Source organism: Cyprinus carpio, chromosome B25, assembly GCF_018340385.1.
Source record: "Cyprinus carpio isolate SPL01 chromosome B25, ASM1834038v1, whole genome shotgun sequence".
Lineage (NCBI taxonomy): Eukaryota > Metazoa > Chordata > Actinopteri > Cypriniformes > Cyprinidae > Cyprinus > Cyprinus carpio.
The window spans coordinates 11408207-11428362 of record NC_056621.1 but is presented as its reverse complement, the minus strand read 5'-3'; the positions used below and the strand labels follow the sequence as shown (position 1 = coordinate 11428362).

At 36.6% G+C, this 20156-nt stretch overlaps 2 protein-coding genes and 1 non-coding gene across 3 annotated transcripts in view; 2 read left to right on the top strand and 1 right to left on the bottom strand.

Moving 5' to 3' along the window:
• The first annotated feature begins 2439 nt into the window (after positions 1-2439).
• dkk3b (dickkopf WNT signaling pathway inhibitor 3b) lies at positions 2440-11354 on the top strand. Its single transcript, XM_019122295.2, has 7 exons — positions 2440-2733; positions 3217-3342; positions 3493-3573; positions 6349-6441; positions 8172-8316; positions 8896-9046; positions 11019-11354. The coding sequence occupies exons 1-7, from the start codon at positions 2536-2538 to the stop codon at positions 11074-11076; spliced, it is 852 nt and encodes a 283-aa protein (XP_018977840.1). The 5' UTR covers positions 2440-2535; the 3' UTR covers positions 11077-11354.
• Positions 3604-3769, top strand: LOC122142531. The gene has a single exon (XR_006158662.1). It is a non-coding gene; the product is annotated as a U1 spliceosomal RNA (small nuclear RNA).
• Positions 11355-11661: 307 nt separating the features above from the next.
• The window catches only part of far1 (fatty acyl CoA reductase 1), a 23429-nt gene continuing 14934 nt past the window's right edge, over positions 11662-20156 (bottom strand). The window contains 5 exon segments of the mRNA XM_042752904.1: positions 11662-13831; positions 14922-15049; positions 15241-15319; positions 15321-15368; positions 18901-19072. Coding sequence (XP_042608838.1) covers positions 13669-13831; positions 14922-15049; positions 15241-15319; positions 15321-15368; positions 18901-19072 — 590 coding nt within the window. The 3' untranslated portion in view covers positions 11662-13668.

Here is a 20156-nt window from a genome sequence, read left to right as displayed (position 1 = left end):
TTATTTATTTGTGTAATGCACAGCTGAATTTTCTGCAGCCATTACTCCAGCTTCAGTGTCACATGTTCTTTCAGAAATCATTATGCTGATCTGGTGCTCAGTTATTAATTAATAAAGGTTCTAATTATTATAAATAATAAAAACAGGTTTTTTGCTGTTTATTATTTTTGTGGAAACTGTGATGCATTTTTTTTCTTTGAGGAACAGAAATAAAGTTAATTGAAGAGCATTTATTTGAAATAGCAAAATATATGTTTACATTTAATAATTTAGTCGACGTTTTTATCCAAATGAGGAGAACAAAGCAATCAGACGAACGAGAGAGCAACAGTGTGCAAGTGCTGTGACAAGTCTCAGTTAGCACAGTACACATAGCTATTTTTTAAAATAGAATAGAATAGAATAGAATAGAATAGAATAGAATAGAATAGAATAGGTAAATGCTAGTATTAGTTTGTCAGGTGCTGGCGAAAAAGATGTGTCTTTAGACATTTTTTTTTAAAATGGCAAAAGACTCAGCTGTTCGAATTGAGATAGGGAGGTCATTCCACCAGCTGGACACAGTCCAGGAAAATGTCTGTGAGAGTGATTTTGTGCCTCTTTGGGATGGCACCACAAGGCGTTGTTCACTTGCAGAACGCAAGCTTCTGGAGGGTGCTTGTAGGCAAACATCAGTACTTTGAATTTGATGCAAGCAGCTAATGGTAGCCAGTGTAAACTGATGAAAAGAGGTGTAACATGAGCTTTTTTCAGTTCGTTTAAGACCACTCTCGCTGCTGCATTCTGGATCAGTTGCCAGAGGCTTGATAGTACATGCGGGAAGGCCCACCAAGAGAGCATTACAACAGTCCTGTCTGGAGAGAACAAGAGCCTGGACAAGGAGTTGATAGGAAGGGTCTAATCTTCCTAATGTTGTATAAGGCAAATCTGCAGGACTGGAAGGAGTTATGGTTGATGAACCCAGTTGTATAGAGAAGTTATAATGAAGTGCTGGGTTGGCTGAGACCACAAGCAGTTCTGTCTTAGCAAGGTTAAGTTGAAGGTGATGGTCCTTCATCCAGCTAGAAATATCTCTCAGACAGGCTGCAATGCGAACAGCTACCGTCGGATCATCTGGTTGGAATGAGAAGTAGAGTGTCATCAGCATAGCAGTGATAAGAAAAGCCTTGCTTTTGAATGACAGATCCTAATGATGACATGTAGATGGAGAAGAGAAGAGGTCCAAGCATTGAGCCTTGAGGAACCCCAGTAGTAAGAAGTTGTGACTTAGAAACTTCACCCCTCTAAGACACCCTGAAAGACCTAGTGAGAGGTAAGACTTGAACCATTGGAGAGCGGTTCCTGAGATGCCCATCTTTATGAGGGTGGACAGGAGGATCTGGGGGTTAACAGCAGCAGACAGATCCAGCAAGATGAGTACTGAGGATTTGGAAACTGCTCTTGCAAGTCTCAGGGCTTCTGTGACCGAGAGGGTGAACGTGATTTCATCAAGTGTAACATGTTCCTGGATCAACATCCTTGTTGATCCTGGAACAACATTCCAATCAGCCAGTCAGAATTGAGGGATAAGTTCACAGGAATTGTCCATTTTAGCCTTACAACCAGAGTTAGGTGCTTCTACACCCTTGTTATTCAACCATCATTTCCCTCTGATTTTAGGGATAAATTATGGGTAGGGTTAGGTTTAGGGGTAGGGATTGGGTTAAGTCTATATTTTTGGACAGTATTGGTTGTTGTTCAGGAGGTTGTTGAGTGCAAGGAACAGAGAGAGTTGGCTGAACACAGCTTGCTCAAGTGTCTTTGCAATGAACGGAAGAAGGGATACCGGTATGTAGTTTTCTAAAAGTGCTGCAAGCAGTGGGGTTGCATGAGCCTAAATGCTGTGGGAAATGTACCAGTGTGAAGAGAGGGGATAATGTGAGTAAGCGCAGGTGTGACTGAATAAGAAATGGCCTGAAGTATGTGAGATCAAGTGGACAGGTAGTAGGATGACTGGAAAGGATAAGTTTTGAAACGTCCGTCTCCGAGAGTGGTGAGAAGGAGGGGAGAGAGTGTGTATTTGTCGTTATTTAGTTATCATCGGTTTGTGGTGCGTGGAATTGGTCATTGATGTTTCTTGTTATTTATGAAGAATATTGCAAAGTCATCAGCTGTAAGAGTTGGGTAAGAGGGGGAGGAGGACAGAGAAGAGAAAGTTTTGTAAAGTGTGTGAGAACAGTTGTCCATTTTGTTGTGGTAGTATGTCGTTTTAGCAGTGGATAACAGGAATAAATTACATTAAAAAAAAAAAAATCTAATAGAAAACAGTGTCATTTGTGTCGAGGTAGCATACTTTTTTACAATGTATTTGCTACTATCTCATTTCTGAAGGCCAGTGCGCTGTCGCTTTAATAATTGAGCCATCAGATGCAATAGTGGGAGCCAAAAACCTTTTCCGGTCTTTTTTTCCCCTCACAAGTTTCCAAATAAAGCACGTCCCAGGCACAGACAGGGTCTTTGATTCCTGCCAGGAGTGACTCGCCTAAGCACAAAACGATGCTGAAATTTGTGATAATATCCCTTTCCTTGGGCTTTGTGGTGGGCAGCTCAGTTCACAGAGGGGGACATCTGGACATCTCCGAGACCCTGGAGGACCATGTGGCGCGGGGACAAACCACTTTAAACGAAATGTTCAGGGAAGTGGAAAAACTTATGGAGGACACGCAGCAAAAACTAGAAGAGGCTGTTCACCAGGTAGCTATGACTGGAGAAAAATCAATCTGAGTAGATTAACATCTGAATTGTGTTTTGTGACATGGTCCATTGCGCAGGAGGATTATCGCTGACCGATTCGTGAACGAATTGTTCTTTTAAATCGAATCTTTTCATTGACTCGAAACCCCGAACGAATAAGAGCGAATCGACTCAACAGATTTAGTTTTAATAACAAATTCAGTTAAAAGGGCTAAATGTTATCCTATGTAGATTGATTTTAGTAGTGTTTAATGTTAATTTAAGTATATTTTGTTTCTAAATGACAAACATAACTTGGGGAAAAAAACGTAATATGCAATGACACCGAATCGTTTTTGAACTGATTTTTTTTTTTTGATTAACTGGTTTCACTAAAAAGAATCACTACGTGATTCATCGCAAAATTTTCTTCCGAATTAGCAGTCAAATAAAAATTTCAATCAAAACATTCACATATATTAATATTAATCTTATTTGAAACAGATGGAGAATGAGTCTTCAAAATCGCTGTTACATGGACGCAACTTTCCTGCCAGTTTTCACAATGAAACTACGACAGAGATCAAGGTTGGAAATCAGACTGTGCATCTGATAGAGAGAATCGACAAGGTATTTCTTATCTTTGATTCAGATTTTTATTTGCAAGCCTATAGCCTATGGTATTAAAGGGTCATGAAACTCCAGACTAGTTTTTCTGAGAACTTAGTGTTTTTGTATATTGATTTGCCTTGTATAACTAAACACCTTGTTTTCCTCTAGGAAACGGTTAATAGGACTGGAGAGACTCATTTTTCGAGAACTCTCATTCAGAACATTGAACGGTGGAATGAAGTAGATCATGTGAGTCTATTTCTCATCTATAGCCTTAATATACTTACCTGGCAGGGGAGACACCATGATCAAGAAGGCGGTTCACCCAGGGCGAGGCTCGTCCATTGCACTCCGGCCGTGCTGACCCCTGCGAAATCCCCCCAAATGTGGGAATCTCGACTGCATAATTTATGGTAGTGGGGGACTGCGTTCGCGCTCTCCCCTGAAAGTGCTGGTTGAAAGAAAGCAGATGGGTTTTTTCTCCCGATCTTTTTTTTTATACAAAGCGTTTGTTCTATTGGGGAAGTCATGGCCTAATGGTTAGAGAGTCGGACTCTGGGGAAGTCATGGCCTAATGGTTAGAGAGTCGGACTCCCAATCGAAGGGTTGTGAGTTCGAGTCTCGGGCCGGCAGGAATTGTGGGTGGGGGGAGTGCATGTACAGTTCTCTCTCCACCTTCAATACCATGACTTAGGTGCCCTTGAGCAAGGCATCGAACCCCCCAACTGCTCCCCGGGCGGCCCGCGCAGCATAAAATGGCTGCCCACTGCTCCGGGTGTGTGTTCACAGTGTGTGTGTGTTCACTGCTCTGTGTGTGTGCACTACGGATGGGTTAAATGCAGAGCACGAATTCTGAGTATGGGTCACCATACTTGGCTGAATGTCACGTCACTTTCACTTTCACTTTCACTTTTTTAATATCTCCTATAACTTTAAGTTGTCGTAAACTATCTAATTTCAGAAAAGTGATCTGGATTGTTTCCAGTCATATTAAACAGATATCAGACTTTCAATGCACAACCTGCTAAGTGTCCAGTTGCATGGGTCACTCTGGACAGAACCCTGCAGTGAGTTTTTCATCACCCAGGCAACCTGAGGTTAGAAAGCAGAGTTTATTTATTAAAACCAACATGGATTTTCCACTTCACCAGTCATCAAACTATCCGCTGTTTGCCTGGAAAACATGTGGCACGTCATAAAAGAGACTTTTCTAAACATGCTGAATTCTTGTAAACCGTTTGATAAAGTAGAGGGACAGATGGTCCGTATCAGTCCTCTTTCCACTTGTGTTGCACTTTTGCTGTGGTTATGTCCTCTACATGAATTAATCTTTTAATTCACTCAAGTCACTTCACTTCACTTAAACATGAACACATTATTTCTTAGTTTTCAAGACTAAATGTGATGTTTTTACTCTCAGTTCTCTTAAATAGCAGTAAAGTAAAACACATAAACATTATACATATGGTCCTTATGCATTTCTATAACAATTTAACAGACGGCAGTGTCATTAGAGGCTCTTTGGCCAGGCAGTCTTCTGGCATCATGACAATAATATATGGTGAAATTAGAACAGCTGGAAAGAATGCATGGAAAGTGGTGTGCTGGGGATGTGTGGTGGAGAGTTTGTGCCAGCAGCCATGTTGCCATGAGGCAGCACTTAGTGGTTTACTCTCGTTTTGCACAGTGGCAAATCTGAGCTCACAGTTAAAAGATAAGCAAATATGTGAGGGATGATAATATAAAGCCGGTCATTATTGCAAAATATACCCTAGATGTGAACAATCAGTGCATTATTCCATGTAATACCATGTAAAATCAATCAATAAATAAAAATATTTATGTGAAGTGTGTGTGTGTGTGTGTGTGTGTATGTGTGTATGTATATATATATATATATATATAAGGCTTTAATCTTTTAAATTATTACTTTAAATTATATATGTTTAAAATGTATACGCCTTCACAAATATATTTAATTATTAATTAATTTTGGTTTTATGTAATTAATTAAAGTTTTGTTCATGTTTTCTACAAATTTCCATTTTGTATTCTGTCTTCTAGAAGAACTTGGACCTGAACCTCCAGTTCTTTAAGAAAGTTGTTTTTGTATGTGAGCAATTGATGAGAGATTTTTTCATGTGACTCACTCACATTAGTCTAGACTCCAGTCCAGACGCTGTAACTCTGGGGGGAAGGGTACAAGCTCTCACAGGATTTCTGCACCTCCACTTCTGTAAATGTGGAATTCGTTTTGACACGGAAGATGACGTCATCAGGCATTAAAAATGGACTCCTGTTTTTCCGTATTGAACCACAGACCATTTTGAGACTGTTCTCTATTCTTCATCCAGTTTGTTTGTAAATATTTTCAGCACAGTGGAAATGTTAAAAATATTACGTCTTATATCCCGTCTTTTCCTTAGGCTGCAAGGTATCTGCACAAAATATCCATCATATTGAGTTCCAGTGTCTCTAACAAAGTACAAGAACAAAAACGGCTGTTTTGGATAAAACATTATTATATCCACCCATAGCGGGAAGTGTAGCTGAGGCAGATGTTCCAGACAACACAAATGCGGTTTTCAGTTAATGGTAGGTGGGTGTTTCTTTGGGTCCCCAACTGAATTTCAAAACACCTCGTTGGAATTTCCTGACCTAAAGTCCAAAACAAAACTTACTATTATAATATACTTTTTCTTTGAGCAACCTACAGCATTGTCTCTAAACTATAGTTAAAGGACAATGCTGTAGGTTGCTCAAAGAAAAAGTTGCCCACTGTCATCATGAACACTATCATCATGAACTCACCCTCATGTCTTTCCAAACCTGGAAGACTGACTTTCTTCTGTGGAACCCAACAGAAGACGTTTAACAGAATGTCCATGTTATGATGTCGTATCCTGAAACAGCAGAGTTTATTGTTTTAATAGGGGTCCTTGGGATGTGTGCTCAGCTGTAACTGTTACTGTAATAACAGTATTTCTGTAATATATAATGTCAGTTTCATTCTTGTTCACTCAGGAGTGTATGATTGATGAGGACTGTGGGGACAGCAGCTTCTGCCTGTATGAGCTCATCACCTCCAAATGTGTCCCATGCCAGACGATTAATATGGTCTGTGATCTGATCTATCTAAAGACTAGTCTAAAAACCTGTATTGCCTTCAAAACATTCAAACTTTACTTTACTTATCAACTTTAAACTTCAACTATCTAAGTCTATCTATCTATCTATCTATCTATCTATCTATCTATCTATCTATCTATCTGTCTATCTGTCTGTCTGTCTGCCTGCCTGCCTGTCTCTGTCTGTCTCTGTCTATCTATCTCTCTGTCTGTCTGTCCCGTCCGTCCGTCCTTCTATCTATCGATCTATCTGTCTGTCTGTCCTGTCTGTCCTGTCTGTCTGTCCTGTCTGTCTATCCTGTCTGTCTATCTATCTATCATGTGTGTCTGTCTGTCTATCTATCTGTATCTATCTATCTATCTTTATGTCTGTCTGTCTGTCTGTCTATCTATCTATCTATCTATCTATATGGTCTGTCTGTGTCTGTCTGTCTGTCTGTCTGTCTGTCTCTCTCTGTCTGTCTATTTATCGTTCTATATTATATCTATCTGTCTCTTTGTTATTTAATATATATAATATATATATAAATAAAAAAAATAGACCAAAAGTTTGGAAACATTACTATTGTTTAATGTTTTTTGAAAGAAGTTTCTTCTGCTCATCAAGCCTGCATTTTTTGTCAAAAATACAGAAAAAAAATTGTAATATTGTGATATATTATTACAATTTAAAATAATTGTTTTTTAAATTTATTATACTTTTAAATTATATTTATTTCTGTGATGCAAAGCTGATTTTTTAGGATCATTATCACAATGATCCTTTAGAAATCATTTAATATGATGATTCAGTATCAAGTTTGGAAACAGTTAATATTTTTTCATAATTTTTTAGGATACTTTGATGAATAAAAAAATAGAAAAAAAAAAAAGAAGCTATGTTTTTAAATATAAATGTTTTGTGTAATAACAATATACACTACTGGTCAGTAATTTGGGGGTCAGTAATTTTTTTTCTTTTTTTTTTTTAAAATAAAATCATACTTTTATTCAGCAGGGATGTGTTAAATTGATAAAAAGTGATAGTAAAGAAAATATATTATTAGAATATATATTATTAGAATTTTTTTTTTACTTTGAATAAATGCAGTTCGTTTTAACCTTTTATTCATCAAATATATTAGACAGCAGAACTGTTTTCCAACACAATAAAAATCAGAATATTAGAATGATTTCTAAATGATCATGTGATAGATCATGTGACACTGAAGGCTGGAGTAATGATGCTGAAAATTCAGCGTTTGCAGCACAGGAATAAATTATTTTTTTTTTTAAAAGTATATTCAAATAGAAAACTATTATTTTAAGTTGTAATATATTTCACAATATTACAGTTTTTTTTCTGTATTTTTGATCAAATAAATGCAGGCTTGATGAGCAAAAAAACTTCTTTCAAAAACATCAAAATAGTAATGTTTTCCAAACATTATATATATTTAATAATATATACATTTGTTTATATATTGAATATATATAGCAATATAAATATTTTATAGTTTATAAATATAATTTATATTTTATATATTTTTAATTATATATATTTTATATTTTTTTTAATTTCTCAAAAAGTGTATAATTATATATTGTTTAAATATTGTGTAAAAATATATTGATATTTTAATAATCCAAAAAAACTACATATTATTTGTTATATACAATATAATATATATTTTTTCTTTCCCTTTTTGCTAAATTCCTGTTCTGCTGCTTGAATTGCAGGAGTGCACAAAGGATGTGGAGTGTTGTGGAGATCAGCTGTGTGTGTGGGGTGTCTGTGCTCAGAACAGAACCAAAGGACAGTCAGGAACCATCTGCCAGGACCAGAGCGACTGCAGTCCTCAACACTGCTGCGCCTTTCACAAAGGTTCTGCACTCTTTGTTCAGATCATCAGAGTTTTACATTTGTAATAAATCAGATTTTTATGATGGATTTTCATGTTTTAACATTTAAAGTCTAAGACAATGGTAAAACTAAAACTATAAATAAAATGCATTTTAAAAGTAGCAAAAATAAGTAAAAGTTAACTAATATAAAATTTTTAATAAAAATCATGGGACATAAAAGTGCCTGTATAAACAACCATATTAGATATCAATAAGCAGCTGGTTATATAGCAAAACATCTGAAAAATACCCTGTTTCACTGGGCCTCTCAGAAGATTTCCCTTCAAAGTACTAAATAATTGCTTCCTTGAATTTGGAATCGCACTCCTTGCTCACTCGGTTCACAACGTTCCTCAGTTTTCTTACCGTTGCCAAATATGCATTAATCACACACAAGGTACAAACCAACAACATTTGCAGTGGTTTTGATACATCACTACACTTCCTGAGGTCTGGAGTCCATCTCATCTTAATCTCCTTCTTTCTGCTGTACCTTTCTCTATATAGTCTCTTTCTCTCCGACCCTCCTCCTTTTAATATTCCTGTTTTTTGTCTCCAGCCCTGCTTTTCCCTGTGTGCCGTCCCAAGCCACAGGAAGGCCAGGGCTGCCACAGTGACCCCAATCAGCTGATGGATCTGTTACTGTGGGACGAGGAGGGACCCCAGGAGCACTGCCCCTGTGCTACAGGCCTGCACTGCCAGCCTCTCAAGTGAGACAATTTCATCATCCCATGCATGTGTCTAGCTGATGTGTTACACACAGCTAGGGAGGCTTGCCAAGAAAATAATTAATATTACATAGACGTCTATGCTTTTTATAATCGTAATCTAGCCAGCCAATCAAATTGCAGCTTGCTGGTAAGAAAAATCGAGATATTTTAGTGTGCGATATGAACCAGATGGCTTGTGGGCACTATGAAATTTATATTTTTATGTTTATATATACATACACATATCAATATCAATACAGTGGTGTGAAAAATTGTTGTCCCCCTTCCTGATTTCTTATTTTTTTGCATGTTTGTCACACTTTAATGTTTCAGATCATCAAACAAATGTAAATATTAGTAAAAGATAATAAAACATGCAGTTTTTAAATGAAGGTTTTTATTATTAAGGGAAAACAAAATCCAAAACTACATGGCCCTGTGTGAAAAAGTGTTTGTCCCCTAAACCTAATAACGGGTTGGGCCACCCTTAGCAGCAACAACTGCAATCAAGCGTTTGTGATAACTTGCACTGAGTCTGTTACAGCGCTGTGGAGGAATTTTGGTCCACTCATCTATGCAGAATTGTTGTAATTCAGCCACATTGGAGGGTTTGAGGATGAACTGCCTTTTTAAGGTCATGCCACAGCATCTCAATAGGATTCAGGTCAGGACTTCGACTAGGCCACTCCAAAGTCTTCATTTTGTTTTTCTTCAGCCATTCAGAGGTGGACTTGCTGGTGTGTTTTGGATCATTGTCCTGCTGCAGAACCCAAGTTCGCTTCAGCTTGAGGTCACGAACAGATGGCTGGACATTCTCCTTCAGGATTTTTTGGTAAAACAGCAGAATTCATGGTTCCATTTATAACAGCAAGTCTTCCAGGTCCTGAAGCAGGAAACAGCCCCAGGTATTGGTATACTGATGTTCCTTTTCTGAAATGCGCTGTTACTTTTACGCCAGACGTAATGGGACACACACCTTCCAAAAAGTTTGACTTTTGTCTCATCAGTCCACAGAGTTTTTCCCAAAAGTCTTGGGGATCATCAAGATGTTTTCCAAAAACTGAGACGAGCTTTTTATTTTCTTTATTTCCCAAGCAGGTTTTCGTCTCGGGGTGCCATCCCAGTCTGTTTTATTGCTGAGAGTCTGAACAAAACTTAACTGAGGCAAGTGCGGCCTGCTTTCTTTTCTGTTTCGTGGGGTCTTTTGTGACCTCTTGGATGAGTCGGTGCTCTTGGGGTAATTCCTGGTCTGCCGGCCACTCCTGGGAAGGTCTCCACTGTTCCATGTTTTTTGCCCTTTTGTGAATAATAGCTCTCACTGTGGTTCACTGGAGTCCCAAAGTTTTAGAAATGGCTTTATAACCTTTTCCAGACTGATAGATCTCAGTGACTTTCTCTCTCATTTGTTTCTGAATTTCTTTGGATCTCAGCATGATGTCTAGCTTTTGAGGATCTTTTGGTCTACTTCACTTTGTCAGGCAGGTCCTATTTAAGAGATTCCTTGATTGTGAACAGGTGTGGCAGTAATCAGGCCTGGGTGTGGCTAGAGAAACTCAGGTGTGATACACCACAGTTTTAACAGGGGGGCAAACACTTTTTTCACACAGGGCCATGCAGTTTTGGATTTTGTTTTCCCTTAATAATAAAAACCTTAATTTAAAAACTGCATGTTGTGTTCACTTGTATTATCTTTTACTAAAATTTACATTTGTTTGATGATCTGAAACCTTAAATGTGACAAACATGCAAAAAAAAAAGAAATCAGAAAGAGGGCCAACACTTTTTCACACCACTGTATATATATATAGTAGAGTAGGTTTTTTTTCAGAGAACAAAATACATATTTAAACATTTTATTTTTTTTATAAATATATATGTGCACAAACATGTACATGATATATTTTAATGTATATTTAATAGTTTTTTTTTCAGAGAATAAAGACTCAAATGTATCTGTTGTTTTATGTTACAGGAATAAATCAGTGTGTGTAGATGAGAGGAATGCTACTGGTGAAGAAAATGCAGACTGATTATTCCCAGTGAAACTGAATTTTTATCATTATTGGAATCTGTAATTTTGTCTTTATTTGTAACCTTAAAGTTCCTTCTTTCTCATCCTAATTTATTGGAAGAGCTTTAATAACTTTTTTTTGGTGTGATTTGTATGCCACTACTACCGACAACAAATAGAATTACAAAGATAATGTTTTTTAAAAAAAGTATAATATTTTGATGAATAATGACATTGTTCTGAATATGTGGACATAGCCGGGCATTATATTCCTTCCAAATAAATATGATTTCTGTACATTTTTGTCCTAGCAAATGTTTAAAAAAAAAATTTGAATTTAAATTGCTTGTTGAAACGTGAACAGCAGATGGCAGTGTTGAGTTGTGGTAGATTCGGATGAGGCATATTTTCACACAAATGTGATTCTGTGAGTGTTTTACAGTCCAGCTTATTAGCTATTATATAAGCTTTATAATTAAACAACACCAAAAAAAAAAAAAAAAAACAGACAAGCTTCTGTTGCTTAGGACTACATTGTACTACTTAGTGCAGCAAGTTGCGCTTTAGTACCATAAAACAATTAGCCAATTATGACTCGTTAAACTGAAAAACAAGTTCACATAGTTTATTCTTTTTCTTTTGGTTCACAAACAAAAGGCACCCATTGATTTTTAACCCTCCACTGACATTTTAATGTGGCAATTACAATTCTCCCAGAAAACAGACAGCATAACATTGTGGGGAACGGTTCACTTATTTCTTGATAGTTACAGGATATTTAACAGAAAAAATTACATACAAGGCAGACAAAAAGAAAGGGAAACAATCTACATTTGTCCCATCAAGGCCTGACTTCAGCTTGATCTTAAGGAAGAAAATGTTAATATTATGGTTATAAAATACTGTGGGAAATGAAACACAAGGTGACCTGACACACACACACACACACACACACACACACACACACAAAAGAAACCCAATGAAGCTTAATATTACTCATCACAAAGATAATTTGACTATTATTGGGGGGGGGGGGTTAAGCGCAAAATATATATATTTCCTTTATTTTACCCTGTTTTGGGGTAAAAATAAATACTCCTACTTAGACCCTGAATACACAAAACTCATTTTCAAAATCACAACTCCACTCAAACTCCCACATAAAAATATGGATCCTCACAGAAGCGCTAAAATGAAGGCAAGGATTTTTTTTTTTTTTTTTTTTTTAGCAGTTAATAGAAAAGACAGAACAGTTCATCCACACAGTTAGTAACAATATCCATCAACTAGCGTTTCCTGGTATGATATTTAAGCTGTGCAAAGAGATTGGCTTGTATGACAAACATAACTTGACATTGTGATCCGAAGCACGTGTGACCATAAAAGTCTATACGGTGCATTTACTGTACATCTCTTCGTTTCACTTGCCATTTCCTGTCATAAACAATCACTTCCTATATATTTCAAACATGAAAAATACTTGGTAGCAGACAATGTTAATTTACAGTGCTTTATCTAAAAAGAATGATTTAGAAAACATACATCCATAATCTCTTTCACACGACTTCATACGAACATTCATACAGTTCACAAAATAATTTGGGTGAAAAAGGAAAGAACAATGATTATTTACCCTCCTCTGATACGGACTCGATCGAAGCGCTAAAGAGCGTGAAGACGCTAATTTGCTGAATTACCTGAACACTAATAAATTATGGCAAGAGACATTTGTCGCACTTTATTTATAAAACACGAGCGGAACGAACCTGTAAATTGTTTGTAAAACGTCAACGGCTGTTGACGTGAAACGTTTAAACGTTAACAAACCGTCGACGCAAACCCATCTGCTCATGTTTATTAATAAGCCTCATAAAATGCAACAGGTTTAAGCAGGTGAACAAACCGAGGCTTGCTTTTTCTAGCATTTCTGGGGAAAACGAACATTTATTAATATCATAGAAATTTTGATTAAAGCGGTTGATTGCTTTCACAAAAACGTCAAGTAGTAGGCTACATAAAAAATGTATTTCAAGATGACATTTTGGTATTGACTGAAGAAGAGATTATGAAGACGAACATAAGGCCTGGATACTTATTATTTGTTGACACATCAATCACTTTCATCCTAAAGATGGTGAGAGGTATCGGAAAAAAGTAAGGCAAGAGACATGAATCGAACAAAGACATCGGGCACATGATGAAGGTAATTTTTGAATTGTAGGCACAGAGCTGAGACAAAGCTATTTCATTTTCTTTTTTTTTCTCCTTGTGCTTGGAAAGGGGCCAATGCCATCAACAAGAATGAGCAGGTATGCAAACCATAATAATCAAGAATTGCACATAACCTGTTTGCGTTGAGGAGGTGGAAACAGGTACAGGAAGTGCTCAAACGCACGCGCTCTTATTGTGCCGAGAGAGCTTCATAGACCTCGAGCCCTGACAATTCATGCTTTCTACATAGCAGTTGAGTGCACTTGCACCCTGTGATGTTGAGGGAGGATAGCGGATACTACGCCTGTATTCTTGACCCTCAGAGTCTGGAGTATCGCAAAGCAGAAGTGTGTGCATAGCCGTCGGGAGAGAGGGGTGGGAAAGGACAGTTGGGGTGGATTCAGTATCTCATGGTGCTGGAGGCTCTGAAATAGGAGAGGAACTTGAAGCACAAGCTGACGACGAAGTACCAGATGTTTCTGGCCATCTGCGAACGGGCGATGAAAATGCGCCAGATAAAGACTACCAAGATGGTGTTGAAAGTGTAGCGAATGTTCCGCAGCCTACAGGAAAAGAAAACAAAGAAAAATTGACAAAAAAGAAAAAGTTTCACATGATCCGTCAGAAATCATTCTAATTTGCTAATTAGCCGCACAAGAAACATTTCTGATTATTATCAATGTTGAAAAGAGTTTTTGTTGCATGATACACTACCATTCAATAGTTTTGCAGTAAGATTAAAAAAGCAAGAAATTAATAACTTCTATTCAGTAAGGATGCATTAAATAAATCAAAAGTGACAGTAAATACATTTATAATGTTACAAAATTATTTCAAATAAACGCTGTTCTTCTGAATTTACCATTTAAAGAATCCTTTTAAAATAGGATTAGTTTTTAACATTGATAATAAGAACTTTCTTAATAATTGAGTACCAATAATAATTGAGCAGCAAATTCAGCATATTAGAATGATTTCTGAAGGATCATGTGACACTGAAGACTGGAGTAATGATGCTGGAAATTCAACTTTGCATCACAGGAATAAATTACAATTTAAAATATATTCAAATAGATAACTGTCCTTTCTACTGTACATTTAATCAAACAAATGCAGATTTGGTAAGAATAAGAGAATAAAAAAACAACTTCATTATTCCACTTTTGAACAGTAATATATTTCACATATTTAAAATCATCAAAACTCATTAGATATTAAAATAATATAGTAATCACATATTACACTGTGTTATGTTAAATAATATATTAATATTAATATTAACTAATATTAAAATTCTGGCCAATACTGATAAGCCAGTTATTTTTTCCAAGCTATGGCCGATGACAATAAATGGCCAATATTAAAATTCCATACTAATTTGTCAAAATAAATTAAAAATAAAGTTAAAATGAAATATTTTAAATTACAGTCTTAATAATTTTTTCTTTTTTAAGATTAACTAAGTGAGCGTTAGATTAATGTTATACAACTGATAATAATAAATTAAAAATATCTAATACTGGCCAATTACCAGTATGAATGCCACAAAGTTGAGCAATGAAATATGACAGCGCAGCGGCTACCGTATCAGTGTGAATGTCCCTCTAGTTTAATAGTTATCCTGCAGGTAACTTGGACAACTTCAATACTTACTTGTTCAAGTGTTTGCGTGCCGCTGGGAGTCCTGACAACTCTTCATTGAGAACATACTTTTTAGTGCCCATGCAGTAATTCTCCATGTATTCTGCCCAGTGTAACTGCCTGACGTCAAAGTTAAATGCCTGAGCAAGAAAAAGAAGTTTCAGACATTCACTGAGTTCAAGCATTGATAAAAGTCAGAGCCATGAGCCACTTGAATGAATGTTTCATTGACAACTCATTTTAAGTGACATGATTCAGAATCACAGATGCGGCTCATTTAACTGTGCCAACGGCAGACTGTGAGTGTATTAATACATAAACACACACACACCTTCTTATCCTCAGATCCCATCTGGTTCATGAGCATGGTAACGTTGTCTGTGTTCCACACCCACGAGTGGCTCGTGAAGTTCCAGCACCATCATGGCCTTGTGCAACCGTGTGATTGTCTTCATCATCCTGCGTCACCACGGAAACAACGCAGGGAGCGAGCAGGAGAAAAGGAGAGACATGTGAGCGTTAGCTTTAGATGAGCTTTGATGGGGGCTGGAAGTGTAGTTTGTGTCTTTTTTTCCTCTCATTAAATCCTCAAAAGGGCAAGCGGTTTCATAAGAGCAGATGGTCACAGACTGCGACAGTAGTTTGAAGAAACCACAGCTTGTAAATGACTTAATGTTTATTGATCGTAACAAAACATTTCATTCTATGCAATGTTCTATTTGATAGAAAATGCAGGTTATTAGTGAAGCCCATATCTGCCTCATAGTAAAAAAGTGTGATATAAAATGTGTAATAAAATATGAAATATTCACAATGTTTGATATCACCTATCAGTTATGAGGAATAAAGTTGCAATTGCAAGATTTTAATTTGCACTGTGAGACTAAGACATTAATACAAGAAATAATTTTTTTTTTTTACTCTGAGGCAAAAAACTGGCTTCCGCAGGTTAGTTTTCCCAAACAAAAGCAAAATGTTTTTTGGTTTGATTCAGTAAAAAAAAAAAAAAAAAGTGAAATAAAACAAAATAAAAATTAAATGAAATTAAAGAAAAAAAGAAAGAAAGAAAGAGTAAAATAAACAAAACAACAAAATCAAATTAAACAAATTTAATAAACTGAAAAACTAGAAGCAAAAAAAAAAAAAGATTAAACAAGTAAAATAAAACAAACAAAATAAAAATGAAACAAATAGAATAAAATAAAAACAAACTAAACAAAACAAAACAAAATAAAAGTAAAACCATAAAAGTAAAATAAAACAAACTAAGATCAAATAAAAACAAAAAAACAAACAAATACTCCTCAGTTAGTGAAAAATAAAAATTCTCCAACCCATTCATTCTGTGGTGTATGTTATTCAGGTTAGATCCCACTGCAGCACTTTTGAACCACAAACCTTTGGCAAACACGAATGTGGATTCCCATGATTTGGCTGAACAATGATCACTGTTAAAACCTTGCAGGACCTTGTAGGGCACCTGGGCGTATTTGTGTACTTAAGATTCTTTCTGTGTGATGCTATGTGCACCTCTATAAACTCTATCAGACGTACAAATATGCCAAATTTCAGGCTTTATGTGACAAAGCCCTGTTGAAGTTGAATGCAAATGTCCAAAAACGCCCAGTTTCCCAATCAAGATCTCTTATGGGTTGGATAGGGAATGACTTCATGCATTGTATTAGAACACCTCACTTTAAAAATCAAATTCAAAACATTCTCATGGTATTAAAACCAATCAATTATACAAACACTTGCACCTTAAACCAGATGCATATCAGCAATACACAACAAATTCATTCAATCTGCATGAGCAGAAAGTAACACTGAACTGAAAGACCTCAGATTTAAGGTGCATAGCCAGTCGTTTCATCTCCAGGTACCAAACACATCTACTTCCTGCAATTAAAAGCATTTTTGCATCAATGGATAATTGTCAAATATGCATCCAGTGCTTCCTTTTTTTTTTTTTTTTTTAAATTAGAAGGATGCAACCTTGTAATTTCTATCTTTGTGGTTTAAACCAGAGGCTTTCGAACTGTTTTAACGCCATGGACCATCTTTTTTGAAAGACCATCTTTTTAAGAGATAAAGGCAGTTATATATTTTACGAGTAAAGAAGCATTTACATTGTTGTGAGAAAAATAATAGTACACACATTGAGACGTATTATAAATTAATTATTAAATAATTTTATATTGTCACTGTAAAAATTTTTTACATTACATTTCGAGAATAAAATCATGTTTTGCGAAACTGAGAAAAACTGAGGAAAAAAGAAATAAAATTGAAATAAAATGTTAAACTCAAAATTTTGAGAATAAATTTGTTGTTTCGAGGTAAAAAGCATGTTCAATTTCTAGTACAAAAGTCAAAATAAAATTTTGAGAATAAATGTAAACTTTGAGAATAAACTCGTTGTGTTTTGAGAAAACAAACTTGAGAAAAAATGTGAAAATAAAATGCTGAGAATAAACACTCATGTCATGTTAATTTTATCTTGTTGGGCAGTGTTAAACTGCATCTGCAGTGGCATAGGTCGTAGAGAGCAATGCTCCTGGACATTTTTCTTGAAGTTTAACATCCTTTTTTTTTTTTTTTTAAATTAACAAGTTAACGACTTTTTCTAGAAATGTAAGGATTTTATTCCTAACATTTTATTTTGACAGTTTTTCTTGAAATTGAACAAGTTTAATCTTGCATTATACTGTAATGACTTATCTCGAAATGTTTTTTTTTTATTTTTATTGCTTGACCCTTTAGTAAGTTATATAAAGAGATCAATAGAAATATCTTTAATTTAACAGTATACATTTTTTATCTTGATTTCAGGATAGTCTTTAGAAAACAGAATCAAAATCTGTAAAAAATTTGCAATGTCAAATTAAAACACATATGTTGCCAATAAAACACATATTGCCAATTGTTTCACTTTTGCGGGAAAAAAAAAATTATATACAATTAAAATAAATTTTTAAATTATTATAAAATGTATAAACACTTGCATAATTTAGTATATAGTCCTGGACCCAAGTTTGAAAACCACTGAGTTAAAGCAATTCTTAGAGCAGAGAGTTTGGTACATGGCCCCATCATTTATGAGTGCTGTTCTCTGATTAGTTTGGCTTTTTGGATGGAAAATATTAGTGCACACAGTCCGTATTTGATCTGAGCTGAGCACTCTGACCTGCTTAGTGAGTCAAGGCTGTGTTAACCAAACTATCATTCCCAGCGTCCACTATGTATTCATGTGCTACAAGAGCAGACCAAAAGACCTCTCTTGAAGACTTAATGGCATGGCTCAGAAAAAACAAAAACAAAAGATGGTATTATGGTATGGATCCATCTCCTTTTCCAAAAAAAAAGCGTGCAGGACTCCATGCACTTTATGGAAGCCCAGCAGCAGCGTTTGTCCGATGCCATGAAGTCGAGCAGACGGCCAGGCTGGGCGGTTCCTGAGCGGTTCCTTCCCAGCCGGCCTGCTGGCCATGCCACACCACGCACCCAACACCCAGTGCTGGAGGTGAGGGAGGGGAGGAGGGAGGGCAAAGGGGTGGAGAAGCGGGTACTGAAGACCTTACCGGGGCTTCTGACCCGTCAACATGAGAAACCCGTCATACAGCAGGGCAGGAAGGGTGTGACTCACTGTGGTCCAGTACTGATTTGTAAAAGGGTTGGATCGCAGGTTAACATTGGGGCGTCTGAAAGCCTGTTCTAAGGGGTTGGTCTTGAAGGTCATGTTTATGCAGTACTCTGTGGAGAGGAATACAGGCATACAACATACAAGAGCATTTTAAACACAGAGCTGCACAACACACATGGATAAGCACGCACACACACACACACACACGTGGACGGGAAGCGTGCAGAACCCAGTCTCCGAGTGGGTTATGCATCCTTGCCCAAGACACGGAGAGCGACACGTGATGGCTAGACCGAGCGTGGAGGAGGAAGTTGGGGAGGAGGAAAGGGGCGAAGCAGTCGGATTTACCTGGGCTCTCTTCCTGACATCCTGAGGAAGAGATCATATAGGAATGCTGGCGCCTTGTGGCTTACAGCAATCCAGTACTGATTGATAAGGTGATTGGTTGTGAGATTTACATTTGGCCGTCTGAATGCCTGCTCGAGGGGGTTCCTCTTGAAAGTGGATATAACATGGTATTCTGAGAGAGAAAAAGGGGTTCAACAGTAAACGGCACAGCTGTGCATGACTTGGTTCAGGGTTAAAAAGCAACATTTTGATGGTTTCTTTCATTCATAAGTATTGGGGTCATTTAATTGGCATTATCCAAATATTATGGGGCTGGGCAAATAAATAGATTTTTCAATTAATAGTTTCTTTTAAATGACGTCGATTCGATATCGATTCTCAAAAGCCGCAAATCGATCTTTTCCGGTATTTATTTCAGCAAATATTTAAAGTGCCCCTAATATGGGTAATGAAATGTTCATATTTTGGTTTTGGGAGTCCCCAACAACAGGTTGACATGCATGCATGGTCAAAAAACACTTTCACTGTCTTATAATATGCATTTATTTTTTACCTTAGTTGCTCAACAACTCCCAAACGATTAATTTAACGATTAATTTTCAAAACCCCTCCTTTGCATGACGCTAATCTGTGGTGATTGGTCCGATTGGTCTTATTTTCATTTCATCATGTCTGTAATGCATGCTGCTTTGTGTACCGCTATTTTGCTCCAAAATGAGCACCTAGTGGCAAAGAATGAATTTGCATTTTCATTCAGACCAACGCGAAAAGACCAACACGTGGGCGGTTAATATGCTCATGTTTCATGTTGACGTCAACATGAAACGTCTTGGGATTCGTTTTAAAAATGACTCATTTTGATGATTCAGAGTTGACTTTTTCTTATGAGAGACAATAACTTTATACACGGTGCACTTTCATATTTAAAACTTTGCAGGATGTTTTCACTCACTTAGAGCTGTGTTACACACTGCATGAAAGGTAATTTTCAAAAATCCATAATAGGGGCACTTTAACACAAGATCTGATTAACGTAAACCTTATCTTTAGTCTTCTCCACTAGATGTCACCCTCCTATTTACCTTGCGCTATGTTACAATGGAAAGCCTGTCATTCATTCAGTGCTTATCATGGCGGAGATACTGTTGACAAGAACCAAGAACAAAGCAATATGCGTGATTTGCAATGCTCAGGTGAAATACTATAGTAATATTACAAATCTGTGGAAGTATTTGACATGACGCGTAAAGGCGCCA